This window comes from Pristiophorus japonicus, chromosome 7 (assembly GCF_044704955.1).
Source record: "Pristiophorus japonicus isolate sPriJap1 chromosome 7, sPriJap1.hap1, whole genome shotgun sequence".
In the NCBI taxonomy this organism is placed as follows: domain Eukaryota; kingdom Metazoa; phylum Chordata; class Chondrichthyes; family Pristiophoridae; genus Pristiophorus; species Pristiophorus japonicus.
In genome coordinates, this window is record NC_091983.1 from 62,554,110 (window position 1) to 62,571,955 (window position 17,846).

The following is a 17,846-nucleotide window of genomic DNA, read 5'->3' on the forward strand; positions in this document are numbered from 1 at the left end:
TGTGGTCGGGTGCTGATGCCCTGTGTCCTGTGCAGTTGATTGTGGAAAAGGTTGGTGCTGCTCATGTGCCCGGCGCTGCTGGTGTGCATGGTGATGCTGGTGTTGGGGCTGATCGTGGTGGGATTTGGAGGACCAAGATGGCAGGTGAGGTTGAGATGACAGAAGTGATCTGTCAATGGTGAGAGAGGTTGTTCCAATGAGGTGACACTGGATAGAGAGTTTGTTCCAAAAACTTGCTAGCTGCATAAAGTCCAGTCTGTCTTACAAATGCAGTAAGCAACTGCTTCTAACCTTGGAAAGTGAACACCTATGAAATGGCAGCTTTTATAGACCATTTACAGCTGTCCAGTTCAGAAACTCTTTTAGAGTCTACCTGTAAAACAAAAAACATTAAACCATGCCACCCGCCCTGGATGACACAGCAGACATTTACAAGGCCCCTTTTTTTTTCCTTTTTTTGTGTTTTTTTTTGTGTTTTTCTTTTTTTTGGTTTTTTTTTTGGGCACTAAAATCAAATTTTTCCCCAGTGCCCCCTATAAAAGGGAAGGGGGACACTAAAAGCACCGGCAATTAAAACAAATTAAACTTAAAAACTTAAAATCAAATTAAAATTTGGTTGCCGGGCGTGATGATGCACTCCAGTCCCTCCGGAGCCCACCTCTCGCGGAAGGCCGCGAGCGTACCGGTGGACACCGCGTGCTCCATCTCCAAGGACACCCTGGACCGGATGTAAGAGCGGAAGAGAGGCAGGCAGTCAGGTTGAACGACCCCCTCGACCGCCCGCTGCCTGGACCGGCTGATGGCACCCTTGGCCGTGCCAGGAGCAGTCCTACGAGGAGGCCTTCGGACCTACCCGCTCCCCTCCGCACAGGGTGCCCAAAGATCAGGAGAGTGGGACTGAAGTGCAGCCAGAATTTCAGGAGCAGCCCCTTCAAATAATGGAACAGGGGCTGCAACCTCGTGCACTCAATAAAAACATGGAACACGGACTCCTCCAGACCGCAGAAATTGCAGGCGGCCTGGGAGTCCGTGAACCGGCTTAAAAATTTATTGCACGGCACTGCTCCGTGCACCACCCTCCAGGCCAAGTCCCCGACGAATAGTGGGAGGACCCCTGCGTAGAGTGCCCTCCATCGGGGACCCCCGCCTCCTCCGGACGGCAAGATGGTACGCCATGGCGTGTCCGGACGGCCGGCGAGGATGGCAAAGTTGAGAGTGTGCAGGAGCTGTCAAGTTCAGAAATCACCCATGCTGACACAACACCTGTCCTCGTTACCTGATGTGATCCCCGAGCAGCAGGGAAGCCGTTAGCCAACTCTTAAAATCGAAAGGCGAGCTTAAAATAGTTTAAGTGCCTGTTAACAAGCTCTTAATAATCTAAATTGCCTCCCCCGCCATTTGGTCTGCTAAGCGCTGACAGACCCGACACCTGGGAGAGTAGCGTGGAGGCGGGTTGACAGCGGGGTCCTGACCCGCTGTCAGTCATTTCAAAAAACAGCTGACCTGCCTCCAATCCCGCCCTCTCAGCGGTGTAAAATTCCAGCCTTTGTGTCCTGGCCCAGCAGGCATATGCCTATGTAAAAGGCCACGAATCCCAGGGACGTAGGCAGTTCGGCAGCGTCCCTGGTGTCGCAAGGGCCAGATCCTCCAATCAGAAAGGAGGATTCTTAATATGCTTATGGGGATTCCATTTACGAATGGAATCTCCATGTGCATATGAAGAATCCCCAAATAATTAAATAATTTATACAACTGGAATAAAAAAAATATTGACATTTTCAAATTTAATTAAAAGTCCTTTCACAAAAGCATATACAATATAAATGTAATTTTTTTAAAAAGAAGTTTTAAACCTTTTAATCAGACCAAAATTTGCATAAACTAATTTTAAGTGTTTGTGCTTGATTTTTAAAATTTTTAATTTAAGATTTATATTAACCCTTATGCTGGTGAAAGCGGGTCTTATGCCTGCTGTTTTTATATGGTGTAAGGGTTTCGTGGGCATTTGCAGGGCAGTAGTTGGGCAAATAGCATATGCGGAAACCTGGAATACGCTGCCATCATTGGCACCGCAGAATCCAGGCCATTTCTTTTTTTTTCCCCACTCTGTTCGATATGTACTTGTTTCTGTCTGTTTTGCTTGTCTCCCTGCTGTGTTTTTTTTAATTGCCTTTTCTCTATTCTCCTTCTGTTCCTGCTGTTTGAGGTTTATTTTCTTTCTCATTACCTACTATTTCTCTCTGTTCTTTTTACTTTTGTAATATACATGCCTTCTATCTTTGCTGCTTTTCAATCTATTTCTATTTTTCTTTCTATTTTCCTCTGCTGTATCTCATTCTGCTTCTCATTTTTATTTTTGTCCTCCCATTTCTTGTCTGTGCCACTAAAAGTTGTCACCTTTTACAGGAAATGTCCATAGCCTGTCGGATTGCTGCCACCTCCTTGATAGTTTTTGTGCTGCCAACGAATAGACTTGCGAGGAACATCTACGGCAGGTCGGGGCCTTAAAGGGAGCATACCACTCCAGGGAGTAACGTGAGCTGGTGCAGAAGGGCGACGGCAGTGAAGAGGGCGACTGGATTGAACATCACTATAATCCAGGTTGGTGATTGGAGCGTGAGGAGGTACAGCAGGAGCGGCGAGGGATTGCAGAGTGACATGAGCGGGGCTCAGAAGAGGCGAGGGCCCAGGGGCAGCACGGGCCAGCCCACGCTGTGATATGTACGCGCACTAGGTCCGTACAGCAGAGCGTGGTCTCTAGTCGTCTTGGTTAATCCTTGACACTGGACCAAGACCTAGCTCTGTTGAGCCCGTGTGGTGGCTGGTGTGCAATGGCCACAACACGTTAAAAAAAAAAAATCTACGCACAGGCATTTTCCACCCTTCAACATGTAGGGCTCAATTTTACCCGGTGATTTGCACCGTATTTTTGGCGAGCGCCGCTTTTTTTGGCTTAAGTTTAAAAAAAAAAATACAAGCTTCCCCAATCAGTGTGCGCCAGCGTAACTCAGTTAGTTACAATTTTTTAGGGGTTTTTTTCAGTCATCGGGCCGTAACCTGCCACCTGTGCCAATTCTGGCCATTTAGGCAAGTTTGGCCAGCTCTGATTTACTCTAATTCTTCTTAAGCCGGCGGCATATGTGGCCTCTGTAGAAAAACCTTCTGGTGAGTTTAAAAAAATTAGTGACGGTAAGTAAATCAGTGCTGCAGCTGCCTGGACAGCGGCAGCAAGAAAGGTAAGAGAGAGGGGGAGAAGCCTCTTGGGCATAGTGAGGAGGCCATTTGGCCAGGGACAGGTGTGGGGACTGGGAGGAGGTGGGGAGGCCATTCGGCCAGGGAGAGGTGCAGGGACCGGGAAGGGAGGGGGGTGTTGGGGGACGGTGGGGGTGGCGGGGGAGACCATTCAGCCAGAGGTAGGTACGGGGACTAGGGGGTTATTTGGCCAGGGATAGATGCGGGGACCATCATTCGGCGGGGTGGGGGGGACACTTTAATAATTTAATGGAGTTAAGTTGCTGCAATGTTTAATGTGCTTGTGCAGGTTGCTGTGAGCCGGCTGCATGTTTCACTTTCCAGCCTCGGCCTGCATTGTGTCCCTGGTTACTGTGGCAACCCGATCTTTTTGGCGCAGATCTTGAGTTCCATCCCCAAAACTAAATGACAGGCTAGGCGGCGCCAAAACTAAGAATTCAAACGGGGAAACTGGATGATTTTTTTTGGGCGTACATGGGGCCCCAAAAAAACAGGCATAACTTCAAGTTAACAGCTTTGGGGAAAATTAAGCCCGTAGTTCTGGACCTGGAATATTCGGTCCTTCATTAAAATACCTGTGAACTCATCCATTTTTGGTGTGGAAGCAAGTCATCCTCGATACGAAGAATTTCCCTAAGAAGAAGAGGAGTTTTTTTAACAGAATCACTATATTTCTTTATTCATGGTGCGAGCTCATGCATTAGGCAACGTTTTACTATAAAACCTATTGTACAGATGCAAAAACTTTAACATAATCACATAAGAAAGGCATTTCATATCTGTACTGGCTCCGGTTAAATCCCTGACGTCTGCTAATAGTAGTAGCAGCCAAAGGCAGCAGCGACACAGAACAGCTGTCATCCACGTACACTTCCTGCGCAAAGTTATCTGTGTCAGCATCCCAGAAAAACCGTGCAGCCAGTTCATTCCTTCACCTCTCTGCTCTCCAATAACGACCTGTACCACCAGTTTGTATCTCTCAAACGCACACTCTTTTACTTGAGTCGTTATGGCCTCCGCGATCTTCCTCGTTATGTTGGGAACTTCCTCTGGATCATAAGACTTGTTCGATAGCTCCTCCTTCAGCACATTATTGTGTGCTGTCGTGTTTCTAGGTCCGGTGCCTCACACTGCTGCCAGAATTGATGAACTGATTCAGTCTCCCAGTGTGCTCTGTGATTTCGATCCACACTTAAGTTGATGACTGTTGTTTGAAACAAGTTTACCTTTTATGGCTGATATTTCACATCAACGGACAATTTATTAGAAAAACAAGACCCCTCAGGAGAAAACTCATTTAAAATTGAGATTTCTTATCTGTATTCATTGATGTGTAAGTAGTTCTGTGAAATACAGGAATCCTTTTTACATCTCTGACTGCTGTCATAATCATGAGTTGAATTATTTACTGGATTCCACTCCTCCAAAGACATTTGAATATTTCTACCAATTAAATTTATGATAAAACATCAAGATTTAAAAATTCTGAGAAGTATTTAATTTGTTTTCCTGTTATGTACATCTCTGACTGCATTAATGCTGGGAAAAATTTAGATGTCAATATAAGCTGTCAATAATCCACTAGTTTTAATTCACTCCAATGAGCCGGATATTATAACCCTGGGTCAGATTGTCTGTGGTTGTTTCCAAGGGTGATGTGCTCTTAATCTTGTGACTTTACAGGACAATAGAATAGTCACCAAGGAAAAATACGAACATATAGCAAGCCAGACAGTCATCTGGGGACACTCTAATCACATCATTCAGTAAAGCTACTATTTTGTGTAGCTGTTTTGTGATCTAATCAGATCTTCAAGAAGTCTGCCTTTATTACATATCACTATTCACACCACTTTTTGTTGTATTCTTTGGCTTTGTTCAAGGATTGCAAGCTCAAACATTTTTTTCAAGGTTTGCAAATTCAGACCAATTGGCGCCTTCAATATTCAACATAAATTGTCTGCAACAAAACGACTAGTCTTAGAATAAGTCAATGTAAAGCTTGTAGTCCCAGTCTAGACTAATCCATGTGACAAAACAAACATGCACTAGTAGGCTTCACAGATATTTATATTTGAATAGTTCCTGCTGCCTTTTACCTAGGAGAATGAGCCTGTCTTGTCGACAGGGTTTATTGCTGTTTTAAATGCGTGCTCTCTGCTTTTGCATGCCTCATTAACCTGTAACATTAGATGTCAATAACCTCCATAAGAAGGATGTCAAACTCTGCAGTGCCTCTGCCCCTGGGCTGTTGAGCACGGTGTTTCCTGTAATCTACCAGCAGGGAGCTTTTGCTGTCCTGCTTTACTTTACTGAGCATGTTTAAGAAAATTCAGAAGGAAAATATAATTCCTCTTCGAATAGCCCAACTTAGTTTCAGAAACTTTAAATTTTACTCTCTGTGTTCAGTTCTGTCATCAGCTGCTTCTGAGTTTTTGGTTGTTTCTCTTTTTATAAAGATGGGAAACTCATATGCTGGGCAACTGAAGACAACGCGCTTTGAAGAAGTTCTACACAATTCTATTGAAGCCTCCCTGCGTTCAAACAACTTGGTCCCGAGGCCTGTATTTTCCCAGTTATATCTAGAGGCTGAGCACCAATTGACCTCTAACTTGGAAGGTAAGAACATGATTCCTTTTTTTAAACTTGTTTTTATATTTGTTTTTAAGTCTAATAAAAACATTAATATTAGTGTATAGTCTATTTTAAATGAGCAAAAGATAAAAGGTTTCCACTTTTCAGGGGAAAAATCACATGTTGGTAGCTCATATTAACTTTACATCTCTTTTCATTGTTAGATTTTTAAGTGTGCAATTTTTGTATTAAGTACTCCATTTTCTGACTAATTTGGTTGTTGCTACTGGTACCTATCTAACATCACAATTGATAATTACCTCTGGCAGGTAGATTCTCAGAAATAGTTTTATCAAACAGACTCTAAAATTAGTCAGTTGTATTATCTGTAGCAAAGATTGCAGGATTGTTCCCCTCTACATTAGGCTACATTTAGGTTTAAAAGCTCAGAAATTCATTGACAACCGCGCCTATTTTACAGGTGTAAAACAGATATCTAAAAATTCAATATGCTGGGCGGTGTACGTGTATATTCCACATTGGTAAAGGCTTTACTATAGACGTCCAGGGCCCACGCCTGAAACAGGTATTGGGTCCTTTGTATATGCAAATGGTGGGGGTGGGGGTGGGGCTGGTGGGAGGGGGGGGGGGTGGTGTCTAACACCTTTCCAAATTGAGCTGCTGGAATACAGCCAGCGCCTGGCCCGCTGTGTTCAGGATAACCAAGTTCAAATGCGACCTAACTAGCAGGCTGCCATCAAAAAGGTAAGTTTACAAAATATACATTTTCCTGATTGTGGATCTGGGAACAGCTTGAGTGCTCCTCCCGGCTCTACAGATGTCCCAGATACAAATAATCCTTCAGCTACTGAGCCATCCATTCATTTTGTGCTGTTGCTATATAAAGGCACTTGATATTGTGCTGACATTGGCACAGAGACACTGAAGGGCTAGTATTTCTTGTTTATTATAAATGTTATTTTGGGCAACCTACAGTGAAGTACTAGTGACTTGCAAGTTGCCAGCCCCCTCCCGGTTTTGTTCCCTTCCCACCCGATTGCCCCCGCCCCCCGGAAATACCCGAGGACCGCTGCCAAGAAGGCAGCCGGCCCGACTTCATCTACCTGGAATAGGCGAGCTGCCTCTGGATGTCTGGCATCTGCAACTCGCCGGCAATATGTTGATGAGGCCCGATTACCAAGTTCGGGTGATTCTTGGGTTTTCGCTTATCGTGTGCGCTCCTCGCACTCCGCCTATTTCAAGCCTGAAATCGGGATGAAACGAATTTCCACCCCAAAGTGTAAAGGATGATTAAATAGACATTGCATTCATTCCTACAGACAAAAGAAACAACAGCAGGATGCACAAGAGTTTAGAACATTCCGATTTACTAGTCAACTTTTAATTCTAAGGGCTAGACTTTCCCTAAAGCCCCCCACCGCCGGATTGCCACCCAAAAAGACCGCTAAGTTTTTTCAAATAAAGCTGGTGAAAAATTCCACAAAAAAGGAAAAAAATACTGCCTGGCGAGAAAATGGATCTTACACGTAGATTCTTGGCGGTCAAATGTGATCCTTGGCAAAATGGGCAGTTCTTAACCAGAATTGGCGGTAAGTGCTCAAATTTAGACCGAGGCTGCGGTATGGCCTAGGGAGGGGGGGGGGGCAAACTCAAAAAATATTTTTAAAATGAAACAAAAATCAAAAATTTAGAAAACATTCTCAAGACCCTTTTTTTAACTTAAATCGTCATGAAAGAAATTTAAAATAATTATTAAAAAAAACTTTTAACTTACCTTTCTTTGCGGGGTACTTAGCTTCCGCCCTGTTGCAACAGCTTTTCGTGGGCGTTTTTTTCGATCTTACTTACGGGTCATTGCTGAGCCCAAACTTGGCCGGTGGTGATTTTTCTCGGCGATCTGCTCCCCAGTGATATTTTGTAAATGTCGGCAGAACTCTTTTTTAAAAAAAAAAATGGTGGAAACTTTCGCCGGGTGGTTTTCCGCCGAAAAAGAGCAGTACCGCCGAGAAAACCGCCGAAAATGAAGAGGAAAGTCTAACCCTAAGTCACTTATTTCAAATTAGCTGATTACCTAATTTCTCACTTTGCTGTGCTTATTTATATTGCTTAATTAAAAGTGCTGATACTTAACATTTTTTGCACAGAAATTGCTTTGAATTCTCAAGAGTGGACTGTATTGATAGAAATTATTTTTTCAGCCATAGTAACAAGGCTCCCTCCCAGTGTGTACAGGGAAATCTGCTTTAAATTTCTTGTGCATTTGCTGGTCTGGATCAGTGTTTTCTCAGCAGATACAAATAATCCTTCAGCTACTGAACAATCCATTCATTTTGTGCTGTTGCTGTATAAGTGCACTTGATTTTGTGCTGACATTGGCACAGAGACACTGAAGGACGAGCATTTCTTGTTCATTATTATTTTGGGCAACTTACAGTGAAGTACAAGTATTGTCTTCAATATGGCATTCAGTGAACAAGCTGACCTAACTGATTGAAGTTTAAAATCATATAATAAGGCTAATTTTCCTGGGCCCCCTCTGTTTGGGACCAAATTTGGCCAGTACAGATTTCTGGTGCACTCACCAGAGGTGGGCCGCTGTTGTAGAACTCCGAGGGCGGCAAAAATCTTCAGGCCGAGTTTGGCCGCTCCCCAGCCTCTCCTTGATGGTGGAACAGCGTGGCAACTGGATTCGGGGCGGAGCCAGGTCCCGGCGTTGAAAACAGTGCCAAGACCTCTGCATATGCACGCTAGAGTATGCGCGCATGCGTAGTAGCTCCTCGCCTCCAGAATCTGTGAGTGTGCTCTGCAGGCTGTGTGGGAGGGGCCAAAGCATGCCGCCCCTATCCCTGGCCGAATGGGCTCCCTCATGGGTGGCCTGCTGCCTCCCTTCACATAAAGGTGGGACTTCTATTTTTTATTTGTTATTGATTGATTGCTTATTACTTTGGTCTTGGTGCTTTAGGTGCAGGGTTCCTTCTATTTTTTTATTAATTAATTGCTTATTACTTTTTGTGCTTTGTTTCGTGCTTTGTAAGTCTTGGTGCTAGGTGCAGGTCCTCTCAGCTTCCTTGTATTTTTTATTTGTGACTGAATGCTTATTTTTGTGCTTTGTTTAGTGCTTGGTGCTTTAAATGTACTTACCTGCATTGATTTCTTAACTCTCCACAAGGGTTTTCTGTGCAGGCTACAAGTGGCCACATACACTGGCCTAAGTTAGTTTGGAGCAACTATTAGCTGTCCAAACTGGCTTAAATGGCCAAAACAGGCGTAGGTGGCCGGTAACGCTCCCTTTTGGGGAAAAAAACTAAACTTAAAAAAAAATTAACTAACTCACTTACACTGGCACAAATTAAATTCCAGAATTGCGATTTTTAAGATACTCCAAAAAAAAATCAAGTTGCTCCAAAAAAAACGGAGCAACTCCTGGCCAACTTTGGGCCCCTTGTGTGTTAAACAGGAACAGTGCACCTGAAGTCTGCCACACCTGTCCAGCTCTGGGATTTCCCCTACTTCCTTTCCTGGGCCATTTGAATCGCTCGGGCAGCCTGCAACTGTTTTGCCTCTGACCTGGGTGATTGGGACGTTCTGGCTGATGAAAGTGTGAATTTGCGGGGATGGACCAAAATGAAAAATTGTGGCCTACCTGCAGATGTTCGGCTTGCCTCTGGGACAATGAGAATCCTCTGATCAATGGCGATTCAGGGCTAGGCCACAGTGCTAGCCGTTTCAGGACGCTCCTGCAAGCATTCCCAACATAGTCCACCAACACCCTTTCCTTTCTCATTAGTATGGTTCCGTATGGTCTTCATGTTTTGTAGACACATATCAGACTCTGCATGTTGGGAGTGCATATGAGAATCTGGGTGCATGCATCCATTATTTGCTGTCCATTCAGATTAAATTTTAGTTCTGAAACTGACACACAGAACGGCATGCAAGACATGCTGGACAGGAAACTTTACCCCACTATTAATGTTCTGTTTTAAAAGAATTCCACCAGTGTAAAATGGATAGTTAAATTGATGGTGAAGATTCTGGGGCTAGGATAGAATCAAATGTTTGTGTGTTAGTAATATAAATGGCCTGCCACATAATACAGCTTGCAAAAGACCAGGGACCGAAGAAGAGGAGGAGGATGAAGGATCAGGGTCCAGCAGCCCTCTCATTCCATATCAGATGAAGGCTCCCCCAGAAGGGTGTTGCACCACTGATGGTAAGTAGATAAAGCTTTCATTTAAAGAATGTTGATTTTCAGTGGAATTTAGTGTTATAAAGAGTGGCCGGCCTTAAACTTAAACAACTAAATTGGGCTCCATAAATTCCTTAGTTTGGAATTATAGGAAATAGTTGCGAACAGGGTGGAACAAGAGCAGGGAGTGAATGAACATTGCAATTTTTTTCCTCTTTTACCCCTTAAAAAATATACATGACATCAATCCATAACATGATTTCTCTTGCCTAACTACATAGTGTCACCTGTATGTACTATATCCTCTGAATTGTGACTCCTCCCCTCGTCCATCTTCTTGTTTGCCCTTACATTAAGGCATGTACTGCGGGGAGTGTAGCTCCACCAGTTCCAAGTTTTAATACTGCCTTTGTGACCCTGAATGCTATTTCAGATTACTTCGTTGGTGGTACCTGTACTAAAAATGTTTCATATTAGCATCGATCCTGCCTCCACTGGCCCTATGGCTTCTCGCCTGTTAACTGTCACGGATGAAATATCAAACTGATGGGAAGGGAGATTTGATGGCGTCTCTTTTGGGTTTTTGGACTTTTACTGCTCTTACTGAATTATTTTGACTCTCGTATCTAAGATCACTCTCAGGGGTGAGTCCCAACTTCCCAGACCTTCAAAAATGACTATCCAAGCCTTGAGATCTAGGTACATAAGAACAAAAGAATTAGGAACAGGAGTAGGCCATCTAGCCCCTCGAGCCTGCTCCGCCATTCAACAAGATCATGGCTGATCTGGCCGTGGACTCAGCTCCACTTACCCGCCCGCTCCCCATAACCCTTAATTCCCTAATTGGTTAAAAATCTATCTATCTGTGATTTGAATACATTCAATGAGCTCGACTCGACTGTCTCCTTGGGCAGAGAATTCCACAGATTCACAACGCTCTGGGAGAAGAAATTCCTTCTCAACTCGGTTTTAAATTGGCTCCCCTGTATTTTGAGGCTGTGCCCCCTGGTTCTCGTCTCCCCGACCAGTGGAAACAACCTCTCTGCCTCTATCTTGTCTATCCCTTTCATTATTTTAAATGTTTCTATAAGATCACCCCTCATCCTTCTGAACTCCCAACGAGTAAAGACCCAGTCTATTCAATCCATCATCATAAGGTAACCCTCTCATCTCCGGTATCAGACTAGTGAATCGTCTCTGTACCCCCTCCAAAGCTAGTATATCCTTCCTTAAGTAAGATGACCAAAACTGCACGCAGTACTCCTGGTGCGACCTCACCAATACCCTGTACAGTTGCAGCAGGACCTCCCTGCTTTTGTACTCCATCCCTCTCGCAATGAAACATAGAAACATAGAAACTAGGTGCAGGAGTAGGCCATTCGGCCCTTCTAGCCTGCACCACCATTCAATGAGTTCATGGCTGAACATGCAACTTCAGTACCCCATTCCTGCTTTCTCACGATTCCCCTAGTAAGGACTTCATCTAACTCCTTTTTGAATATATTTAGTGAATTGGCCTCAACAACTTTCTGTGGTAGAGAATTACGCAGGTTCACCACTCTCTGGGTGAAGAAATTCCTCCTCATCTTGGTCCTAAATGGCTTCCCCCTTATCCTTAGACTGTCTCCCCTGGTTCTGGACTTCCCCAACATTGGGAACATTCTTCCTGCATCTAACCTGTCTAACCCCGTCAGAATTTTAAACGTTTCTATGAGGTCCCCTCTCATTCTTCTGAACTCCAGTGAATACAAGCCCAGTTGATCCAGTCTTTCTTGATAGGTCAGTCCCGCCATCCCGGGAATCAGTCTGGTGAACCTTTGCTGCACTCCCTCAATAGCAAGAATGTCCTTCCTCAGGTTAGGAGACCAAAACTGTACACAATACTCCAGGTGTGGCCTCACCAAGGCCCTGTACAACTGTAGCAACACCTCCCTGCCCCTGTACTCAAATCCCCTCGCTATGAAGGCCAACATGCCATTTGCTTTCTTAACCGCTTGCTGTACCTGCATGCCAACCTTCAATGACTGATGTACCATGACACCCAGGTCTCTTTGCACCTCCCCTTTTCCTAATCTGTCACCATTCAGATAATAGTCTGTCTCTCTGTTTTTACCACCAAAGTGGATAACCTCACATTTATCCACATTATACTTCATCTGCCATGCATTTGCCCACTCACCTAACCTATCCAAGTCGCTCTGCAGCCTCATAGCATCCTCCTCGCAGCTCACACTGCCACCCAACTTAGTGTCATCCGCAAATTTGGAGATACTACATTTAATCCCCTCGTCTAAATCATTAATGTACAGTGTAAACAGCTGGGACCCCAGCACAGAACCTTGCGGTACCCCACTAGTCACTGCCTGCTATTCTGAAAAGTCCTCATTTACTCCTACTCTTTGCTTCCTGTCTGACAACCAGTTCTCAATCCATGTCAGCACACTACCCCCAATCCCATGTGCTTTAACTTTGCACATTAATCTCTTGTGTTGGGACCTTGTCGAAAGCCTTCTGAAAGTCCAAATATACCACATCAACTGGTTCTCCCTTGTCCACTTTATTGGAAACATCCTCAAAAAATTCCAGAAGATTCGTCAAGCATGATTTCCCTTTCACAAATCCATGCTGACTTGGACCTATCATGTCACCTCTTTCCAAATGCTCTGCTATGACATCCTTAATAATTGATTCCATCATTTTACCCACTACCGATGTCAGGCTGACCGGTCTATAATTCCCTGTTTTCTCTCTCCCTCCTTTTTTAAAAAGTGGGGTTACATTGGCTACCCTCCACTCCATAGGAACTGATCCAGAGTCAATGGAATGTTGGAAAATGACTGTCAATGCATCCACTATTTCCAAGGCCACCTCCTTAAGTACTCTGGGATGCAGTCCATCAGGCCCTGGGGATTTATCGGTCTTCAATCCCATCAATTTCCCCAACACAATTTTCCGACTAATAAGGATTTCCCTCAGTTCCTCCTCCTTACTAGACCCTCCGACCCCTTTTATATCCGGAAGGTTGTTTGTGTCCTCCTCAGTGAATACCGAACCAAAGTACTTGTTCAATTGGTCCGCCATTTCTTTGTTCCCCGTTCTGACTTCCCCTGATTCTGACTGCAGGGGACCTACGTTTGTTTTTACTAACCTTTTTCTCTTTACATATCTATAGAAACTTTTGCAATCCGTCTTAATGTTCCCTGCAAGCTTCTTCTCGTACTCCATTTTCCCTGCCCTAATCAAACCCTTTGTCCTCCTCTGCTGAGTTCTAAATTTCTCCCAGTCCCCGGGTTCGCTGCTATTTCTGGCCAATTTGTATGCCACTTCCTTGGCTTTAATGCTATCCCTGATTTCGCTTGATAGCCACGGTTGAGCCACCTTCCCTTTTTTATTTTTACGCCAGTCAGGAATGTACAATTGTTGTAGTTCATCCATGCGGTCTCTAAATGTCTGCCATTGCCCATCCACAGTCAACCCCTTCAGTATCATTCGCCAATCTATGCTAGCCAATTCACGCCTCATACCTTCAAAGTTACCCTTCTTTAAGTTCTGGACCATGGTCTCTGAATTAACTGTTTCATTCTCCATCCTAATGCAGAATTCCACCATATTATGGTCACTCTTCCCCAAGGGGCCTCGCACAACGAGATTGCTAATTAATCCTCTCTCATTACACAACACCCAGTCTAAGATGGCCTCCCCCCTAGTTGGTTCCTCGACATATTGGTCTAAAAAACCATCCCTTATGCACTCCAGGAAATCCTCCTCCACCGTATTGCTTCCAGTTTGGTTAACCCAATCTATGTGCATATTAAAGTCACCCATTATAACTGCTGCACCTTTATTGCACGCACCCCTAATTTCATGTTTGATGCCCTCCCCAACATCACTACTACTGTTTGGAGGCCTGTACACAACTCCCACTAACGTTTTTTGCCCTTTGGTATTCTGCAGCTCTACCCATATAGATTCCACATCATCCAAGCTAATGTCCTTCCGAACTATTGCCTTAATTTGCTCCTTAACCAGCAATGCTACCCCACCTCCTTTTCCTTTTATTCTATCTTTCCTGAATGTTGAATACCCCTGGATGTTGAGTTCCCAGCCCTGATCATCCTGGAGCCACGTCTCCGTAATCCCAATCACATCATATTTGTTAACATCTATTTGCACAGTTAATTCATCCACCTTATTGCGGATACTCCTTGCATTAAGACACAAAGCCTTCAGGCTTGTTTTTTTTAACACCCTTTGTCCTTTTAGAATTTTGCTGTACAGTGGCCCTTTTTGTTCTTTGCCTTGGGTTTCTCTGCCCTCCACTTTTCCTCATCTCCTTTCTGTCTTTTGCTTTTGCCAACATTCCATTCGCCTTCCTGATTACCTGCTGCACCTGCAAACTAACTTTTTGGGATTCATGCACAAGAACCCCCAGGTCCCTCTGCACCGCAGCATGTTGTAATTTCTCCCCATTCAAATAATATTCCCTTTTACTGTTTTTTTCCCAAAGGTGGATGACCTCCCATTTTCCGACAGTGTATTCCATCTGCCAAACCTTAGCCCATTCACTTAACCTATCTAAATCTCTTTGCAGCCTCTCTGTGTCCTCCACACAACCCGCTTTCCCACTAATCTTTGTGTCATCTGCAAATTTTGTTACACTACACTCTGTCCCCTCTTCCAGGTCATCTATGTATATTGTAAACAGTTGTGGTCCCAGCACCGATCCCTGTGGCACACCACTAACCACTGATTTCCAACCCAAAAAGGACCCATTGATCCCGACTCTCTGCTTTGTTAGCCAGCCAATTCTCTATCCATGCTAATACATTTCCTCTGGCTCCGCGTACCTTTATCTTCTGCAGTAACCTTTTGTGTGGCACCTTATCGAATGCCTTTTGGGAATGTGTCTGGGATAACAAATCACAGTTTAATATTTCTTAATTACTGCAATTATCCTAAGCCCTCATGGGTTTGTTTCACCTTTGACGAATGTTTGGAGCGTTATACCTTCAGACTTCATTTTAATTTTAAAACTATTAAGCAAATTTATTTAACAAAGGATGAACAAGCAAATAGGTTGTTATTGTAAGCTAACCCTTGGCAAATAGCTTTTATGTATTCTGTACCATTTCTTTTTTACATTTTGTATAATATAACTAAACTACTTTTCATTTTTGTTTCCATTTGTAAAATAAATGTCCTGCATAGTGGAACAAAGGCAAAGCGACAGTTAACATGAGGGCTGCTAATCTGCTATGATTTTTACAAGAAAGCTATTTGTAAATTGATAAACTTGCTGTTACAACATTATAACTGTAATTAAATACTGAATCTCGAATTTTCAACTTGTTAGAATATACCACCCATGTATACCGCTGGGAATGGGAAATATGAGGATGGGGGTGGGTGGGGCGGTTGCAAGAATTCTAAAATTCCCGCAAACTGAAGCCGTGGCAAATGCCTACTCCAGATCTAATGAAAAACCAGTGAGGGAGGGGGAGCAATTGGAAAATCTGACACAGTGTCTGTTTACAATTTTAAAAAATTCATTCACGGGATGTGGGGACAAGGCCAGATTTATTACCCATCCCTAATTCAATAACTGAGTGGCTTGCCCATTTCAGAGGGCAGTTAAGAGTCAACCACATGAGGGTCTGGAGTCACACATATCGGCCAGACCAGGTAAGGATGGCAGATTTCTTTCCCGAATGGGATGTTTTTTTTTTACGACAATCGAGTAGTTTCATGGTTATGCCAGATTTATTTAATTGAATTTATATTCCACGGCCACTGTGGTGGGATTTGAACTCCGGATCATTAGTCCAGACTTCTGGATTACTTGTCCCGTAACATAACCACTATGCTACCGTTGCCTGTAGTAAATTCTGTAGTAAAAATATTATTGTTGCTTCTCCGAGATCTGCCATTCTAGCCATCAAACTTGGGAAAGAACTACTCAACTAATGATCAGTTTTGGATCTGCCAATTGAGAAATTCTTTTTGGAAAGAGGGATATCCATTTAACAGAAATTACCCATAAAAAATTAAACCACAAATAACTAAGTACAATAAATATTCAACTTTAAGTAATGTCTGACTGGTCAAAAACTTACTCCTAATGCTGTTTTAAATGTTCGGGTTGAGGCCTACAGTTCCAAAGGTTGACCTGGATGCACCACAGACGTGATCAGGTCAAATTTTACCATGATTCTTCAATGTCAAACTCTGATGCTTTATGGCTGGATGAGTTATCACAGCGACGGCAACCCGCTTGCACTGGAGAAGATAATGCGTCCATGATGCAGAAAGGGTTAAGAACCTGGACAGGATAAAAACAATGAACAACTCTGATTAAAAAATATCAAGGTTTTTTTTCATTGCTGGTAAAATATATTGACGTAATATTAAATATAATACAAGATATATTTACATAATTTCCTAAAGAGACACAAACTACTTTTTCTGTCTAGTTTTGGACTTGTACTGATTATTTAAGGTTAACTTTCATTTTCAAACAAGTACAAATTTTAGAAATTGATTTCACTCACTGTACGGTTTAGGTCAACCATGCAACTCAGTCAGTTTATAAATGTTAAAGTTCAGGAACCGACAGTTCTGCTGATTGCAGGTGAACATTTTCTCTCCCCAGGTCTTAAAGAAATTAACTTGGTTTAGTCTGACACTTATGAATTCTTTTTTTAGGCTTCTGCCAGGCAGGAAAGGACTTACGACTTGTTTCAATGTCAAACGAACAGATTGAGGTGCCATCAGGATTCTTGCTAATCGGTGTCAAATCTCCTAACCTTCCTGAGCACCTTTTAGTCTGTGCTGTTGATAAACGATTTTTACCGGATGATAATGGCCGAAATGCTCTATTGGGTAAGATTATTCTTTATTATAGCAATCTCTTTTATAGTCTTCCAGGATGTTATGTATGTAATAACTCGATAGACTGAATACTGTAAACTCACTCAGGTGCAAACCTGGCTCAACTTTATTCGGGCCCAAAGTGCCCACATTACATGGTGGCTTGCTTTATATATCTGGCCCGTGCACACGTGCGTACAGCCCAATGACCTCCGACAGTGACATCCCCTGGTGGCTAGTAATCCCAAGCATACATACATGACAGCATCCCCCTTCAAGATCTTAGTATCAGTCTTTTTACAAGTTAAGAGGGTCCGGGGCTTTCTGCTCACGAATTGATCGTCTCAGTTCAACTCCAGTTCTGGGCGAGCGTTCTGACTGGAGGTTGGGTAGCCGATCTGATAGGAGTGTCAATGACCATGTCAGAGATTGAAAGTACAGATTCATTGATGATGACTGAGTCCTCTGATGATTGAATATAGGTTGGTTGGTCACTGATCGTATCTTCCTCAACTTGTTCCAGTTTATCCGTGTACCGCAGCTTTATCTGATCAACATGTTTCCTGCATGTTTGCCCATTCTTGAGCATGACAATTAACACTCTATTACCCTCCTTGGCCGCAACAGTACCAGCGACCCACTTGGGACTTTGACTATAATTTAGCACATACACAGGATCGTTAACAGAGATGTCGCGTGACACAGCAGCACGATCATGATATCACTGCTGATTTTGACATCTGTTTTCAGCACAATCGTTCAAGTCAGGATAGACGAGAGAGAGCTTGGCCTTGAGACCTCTCCATCAATAGTTCAGCAGGGGAGACCCCGGTAAGCGTGTGGGGTCTTGTACTGTAACTAAGCAATATGTATGACAAGCGAGTCTGCAGTGAATCCTGAGTTACACGTTTCATACTCTGCTTGATTGTTTGGACAGCACACT

The 17,846-nt window shown here is 43.6% G+C and overlaps 1 protein-coding gene across 4 annotated transcripts in view; it reads left to right on the forward strand.

Annotated features, from left to right (window-relative positions):
- The window catches only part of greb1 (growth regulating estrogen receptor binding 1), a 396,947-nt gene that overhangs the window by 173,991 nt on the left and 205,110 nt on the right, over positions 1-17,846 (forward strand). For all 4 annotated transcript variants that reach the window (XM_070885003.1, XM_070885002.1, XM_070885004.1 and 1 more), the window contains 4 exons: positions 2,407-2,601; positions 5,712-5,871; positions 9,947-10,060; positions 16,739-16,915. In XM_070885003.1, the coding sequence (XP_070741104.1) occupies positions 5,712-5,871; positions 9,947-10,060; positions 16,739-16,915 (451 nt within the window). In that variant the 5' untranslated portion in view covers positions 2,407-2,601. The remainder of the gene's footprint in view (positions 1-2,406; positions 2,602-5,711; positions 5,872-9,946; positions 10,061-16,738; positions 16,916-17,846) is intronic.